The sequence below is a fragment of the Mesoplodon densirostris genome, chromosome 1 (genome assembly GCF_025265405.1).
Source record: "Mesoplodon densirostris isolate mMesDen1 chromosome 1, mMesDen1 primary haplotype, whole genome shotgun sequence".
Classification (NCBI taxonomy): Eukaryota; Metazoa; Chordata; class Mammalia; order Artiodactyla; family Ziphiidae; genus Mesoplodon; species Mesoplodon densirostris.
In genome coordinates, this window is record NC_082661.1 from 63,348,210 (window position 1) to 63,353,800 (window position 5,591).

Below are 5,591 nucleotides of genomic sequence, written 5' to 3' on the forward strand. Positions count from 1 at the left end.
TCCAAGCCAACCCGCGCCTCGGCGCGGAACCGGCGCCGACTCTCTCGCTGCAGCCAAGTTACTCCGGCAACCCCCTCCCCCAGGCGACGGCGGATTCCTCGAGTCTCCTGGTTTCCCGCGCCCGCCTTGCCGCCCATCCTTTGTCCCGCAGCCGGGGAAAGGTTCCTGGCGCGGAGGGAGCGAGGGCAGGAGCGGCCCCGGCCTGGCGGTGGGTTGGAGGGGAAGGCTGGGGAAGCGGCGCCACCAGCTTTCCGTAGCAAGAGGTTGCGCCTGCAGCCCGCGGCGGCTGCTGACCTTGCTCCTGCCCGGGCAGGAGGAAGGTTTTCCCGGGTTTCTGAGAGAGGCGGCAGATCTTTGTTAACACAAGCAGGTGTGATTGAGGTCCTTGAACGTCCCCTCCCCCCACCCCAACAGAGACCCACTTGGAGACCCAAACAGCTGCTGTTCTTTGGTTGCTTGGACCATATGAAATTGCCATTTTCAAAAGACTTGAATATCAGCAACTTCCTCTTATTCAATGTGTGTGAAGTTACTTTTCTCACTCATTTGTGAGTTTCCTCCTTCAGTGTTCTGGAAGCTGTTCTGCCTGTCAGGGTGAGCCTGGCGGCCACGGTGGAGTTGAGAATATTGCCGTTCGCAGGGGCAGTCCAGACCCTCAATCGACGGCCAGTTGTGTGTGTGTGCCAGGCGTTGTCCCTATTCTATTTCCAACCCTCCCACACTATTTAAAACACCATTTTACAGACTAGCACAAAGGAAAGCGTGGGGATTGTAAGCAACTGCTGTCACAGAGCTCATCAGCGGGGCTAGAGACTCCCCAGTCTTGAAAGCCAGGACTCTGGTCGCTGCAGCAGCTCCCTTTAGTTTAGTTTTGTTTTCTTAATGTATCCCATGATTTTTTAATGAACTTCCTTATGAGTTCCACGCTGGACTATTTCTGTGTATCTAGTAAGGTGAAGCAAAGTGCATCAAAGGATAGGTTGAAAATAATAAAACTTTAAACCAAATATTGTTTCGTCGGGACTGTTTAAAATATGAAGAAAATCAGTTTTGCAGGGACAAGAGTTCGCTCTGAGATTTGATCAAGGTCAGGATGCATTGTTAAAAATGACAGAAGCCAATTCTGGGTAATTTTAGCCAAAAAAAAAAAAAAAGAAAAACCGGACTGGATACGGGGTGGCTTAGCGAAGTGACAGAAAGGCTGGCTAGCCAGGCTTGGGAGCCCGGAGGAGTGGGACTCAGGACATGCAACAGGACCCCTGATGGGTGTATGGCCACGGCTGCCACCATTAGACTCTGGCTGTGGCTGCTGGCATGTTGACATCGTTGCTAGGATGAAGTGGAAAGTGCCTCTGCCTCAGTGTGTCTCATGCACAAGCCCAGGAGTAAGCATCTGATTGGCTGAGCCTGGGCTCGGTTTGGGCACCTCAGCTGACCTCACAATGGGAGGCAGGGCTGCCACTCCCAGAACTCACAAAGGTGGGCTCAGAAGTTGGGCAGTTCCCATCTGCCCTCCCACCCCGCAAAACCCTAGATAGCACCTACACAGATCCTTTGAAAAGAAATTCCTTCAAACATTGCTTCAAGAGGGGGCCCAGCGGTGGCCCCGGACGGCAGCGAGAGACTGAGCAGCGGAGCTGGAGGGAGGCTGGGGGCGCTCCCCCCGTGAGACGGGCACGGGTAGGCTCCGGTGGGCGGGGGCCGGGGCCCGGGCCGGCTCGCGCGGGGGATATGATGACCCAGCGGCAGGGCCCCGGATCTCGTCTCCTCCTCCGCCTTCTCACTGCAGCCCCAGCTGGCGGCTGAGAACCAGACACACCGGCGGTATGGCATCACAGCTGGAGGTGTTTTCCCCCCCATCAGTGTCGTCGAGTGCCTTCTGCAGTGCAAAGAAACTGAAAATAGAGGCTTCTGGTTGGGATGTTTCTGGACAGAGCAGCAACGACAAATACTATACCCACAGCAAAACCCTCCCAGCCACACAAGGGCAAACCAGCTCTTCTCACCAGGTAGCAAACTTCAACATCCCTGCTTACGACCAGGGCCTCCTCCTCCCAGCTCTTGTAGTGGAGCATATTGTTGTCACAGCTGCTGATAGCTCTGCTGCTACATCAGCCTTCCAAAGCAGCCAGACCCTGACTCACAGAAGCAACGTTTCTTTGCTTGAGCCACATCAGAAATGTGGATTGAAAAGAAAAAGTGAGGAATTTGACAGCAACGGTAGCGTGCAAATCATAGAAGAACATCCCCCTCTCGTGCTGCAAAACAGGACTGCGGTGGGTGCTTCTGCCACGACCACCACCGTGACCACGAAGAGTAGCAGTTCCAGTGGAGAAGGGGATTACCAGCTGGTCCAGCATGAGATCCTTTGCTCTATGACAAACAGCTATGAAGTCTTGGAGTTCTTAGGCCGGGGAACATTTGGACAGGTGGCTAAGTGCTGGAAGCGGAGCACCAAGGAAATTGTGGCTATTAAAATCTTGAAGAACCACCCCTCCTATGCCAGGCAAGGACAGATTGAAGTGAGCATCCTTTCCCGCCTAAGCAGTGAAAATGCCGATGAGTATCATTTTGTCCGCTCTTATGAGTGCTTTCAGCATAAGAATCATACCTGCCTTGTGTTCGAGATGCTGGAGCAGAACTTATATGATTTTCTAAAGCAGAACAAGTTTAGCCCACTGCCACTCAAGTACATCAGACCCATCTTGCAGCAGGTGGCCACAGCCCTGATGAAGCTCAAGAGCCTTGGTCTAATTCACACTGACCTTAAGCCTGAAAACATAATGCTGGTCGATCCAGTGCGCCAACCCTACCGAGTGAAGGTCATTGACTTTGGTTCTGCTAGTCACGTTTCCAAAGCTGTGTGCTCAGCCTACTTACAGTCACGTTACTACAGAGCCCCTGAAATTATTCTTGGATTACCATTTTGTGAAGCTATTGACATGTGGTCATTGGGCTGTGTGATAGCTGAGCTGTTCCTGGGGTGGCCTCTTTATCCTGGTGCTTCAGAATATGATCAGATTCGTTACATTTCACGAACACAAGGCCTGCCAGCTGAATATCTTCTCAGTGCCGGAACCAAAATAACCAGGTTTTTCAACAGAGATCCTACTTTGGGGTACCCACTGTGGAGGCTTAAGACACCTGAAGAACATGAATTGGAGACTGGGATCAGATCAAAAGAAGCTCGAAAGTACATTTTTAATTGTTTAGATGATATGGCTCAGGTGAACATGTCCACAGACTTAGAGGGAACAGATATGTTGGCAGAGAAGGCGGATCGAAGAGAATACATTGATCTGTTAAAAAAACTGCTAACAATTGATGCGGATAAGAGAATTACTCCTCTGAAAACTCTTAACCATCAGTTTGTGACAATGACTCACCTTCTGGATTTTCCACATAGCAATCATGTTAAGTCTTGTTTTCAGAACATGGAGATCTGCAAACGGAGGGTTCACATGTATGATACAGTGAGTCAGATCAAGAGTCCCTTCACCACGCACGTTGCCCCAAATACAAGCACAAATCTAACCATGAGCTTCAGCAACCAACTTAATACCGTGCACAATCAGGCCAGTGTTCTAGCTTCCAGTTCTACTGCAGCAGCTGCTACTCTTTCTCTGGCTAATTCAGATGTCTCACTGCTAAAGTACCAGTCGGCTTTGTACCCATCATCTGCAGCACCAGTTCCTGGAGTTGCCCAGCAGGGTGTTTGCTTGCAGCCTGGAACCACCCATATTTGCACTCAGACAGATCCATTCCAACAAACATTTATAGTATGTCCACCTGCTTTTCAAACTGGACTACAAGCAACAACAAAGCATTCTGGATTCCCTGTGAGGATGGATAATGCTGTGCCCATTGTACCCCAGGCACCAGCTGCTCAGCCACTACAGAGACAGTCGGGAGTTCTTCCACAGGGAAGCTGTACACCACTAATGGTAGCAAGTCTCCACCCTCAAGTAGCCACCATCACACCGCAGTATGCGGTGCCCTTTACTCTGAGCTGCGCAGCAAGCCGGCCGGCGCTGGTTGAACAGACTGCCGCTGTACTGCAGGCTTGGCCCGGAGGAACCCAACAAATTCTCCTGCCTTCAAGTTGGCAACAGTTGCCTGGGGTAGCTCTACACAACTCAGTCCGGCCCACTGCAGTGATTCCAGAGGCCATGGGCAGTGGCCAGCAGCTCACAGACTGGAGGAATGCCCACTCTGATGGCAACCAGTACAGCACTATTATGCAGCAGCCATCCTTGCTGACTAACCATGTGACATTGGCCACTGCTCAGCCCCTTAATGTTGGCGTTGCCCATGTTGTCAGACAACAAGAATCCAGTTTCCTCCCTTCAAAGAAGAATAAGCAGTCTGCTCCAGTCTCTTCTAAGTCCTCTCTGGATGTTCTGCCTTCTCAAGTCTATTCTCTGGTTGGGAGTAGCCCCCTCCGTACCACATCTTCTTATAATTCCCTAGTCCCTGTACAAGATCAGCATCAGCCAATCATCATTCCAGATACTCCCAGCCCTCGTGTGAGTGTCATCACTATCCGCAGTGACACTGATGAGGAAGAGGACAACAAATATAAGCCCAATAGCTCTGGCCTGAAGGCAAGGTCTAATGTCATCAGTTATGTCACTGTCAATGATTCTCCAGACTCTGATTCTTCCTTGAGCAGCCCATGTTCCATTGATACCCTGAGTGCTCTCCGGGGCAATAGTGGACCCCTTCCGGAGGGTCCCGGCAGAGTCGTGGGGGATGGCACTGGCACCCGCACCATCATTGTACCTCCACTGAAAACTCAGCTTGGTGACTGCACTGTAGCAACCCAGGCCTCAGGTCTCCTGAGCAGTAAGACCAAGCCAGTGGCTTCAGTGAGTGGGCAGTCATCTGGATGCTGTATCACCCCCACAGGATATCGAGCTCAGCGTGGGGGGACCGGCGCAGCACAGCCACTCAACCTTAGCCAGAACCAGCAGTCATCGTCAGCTCCAAGCTCGCAGGAGAGAAGCAGCAACCCTGCCCCCCGCAGGCAGCAGGCGTTTGTGACCCCACTCTCCCAAGCCCATTACGCCTTCCAGCATGGCAGTCCACTACATTCGACCGGGCACCCACACCTGGCCCCAGCCCCTGCTCACCTGCCAAGCCAGCCTCACCTGTATACGTATGCTGCCCCCACTTCTGCTGCTGCATTGGGCTCCACCAGCTCCATTGCTCATCTCTTCTCCCCGCAAGGCTCCTCAAGGCATGCTGCAGCATATACCACCCACCCTAGCACTCTGGTGCACCAGGTCCCTGTCAGTGTTGGGCCCAGTCTCCTCACTTGTGCCAGCGTGGCCCCTGCTCAGTACCAACACCAATTTGCCACCCAGTCTTACATTGGGTCTTCCTGAGGCTCAACCATTTGCACTGGATACCCAGTGAGCCCTACGAAGACCAGCCAGTATTCTATCTTGTAGTTGCTGAGTGTGAGGGAGGAGGGGTCAGAGTTCTTAATGGGCTGTGATGAGCTCCTCCCTCACCCTCTCCTGAAACTCCTTAGCCAGCAACTTGCTCTGCAGGGGCACACTGAAGCAGAAGGCTTTTCTCTGGGGAAC

At 52.4% G+C, this 5,591-nt stretch overlaps 1 protein-coding gene across 1 annotated transcript; it reads left to right on the plus strand.

Annotated features, from left to right (window-relative positions):
- The first annotated feature begins 1,761 nt into the window (after positions 1 to 1,761).
- LOC132493409 (homeodomain-interacting protein kinase 1-like) lies at positions 1,762 to 5,387 on the plus strand. Its single transcript, XM_060103915.1, has 2 exons — positions 1,762 to 3,473; positions 3,576 to 5,387. Exons 1-2 carry the CDS (start codon positions 1,827 to 1,829, stop codon positions 5,385 to 5,387), a joined length of 3,459 nt encoding a protein of 1,152 aa, XP_059959898.1. The 5' UTR covers positions 1,762 to 1,826.
- The last annotated feature ends 204 nt before the right edge of the window (positions 5,388 to 5,591 follow it).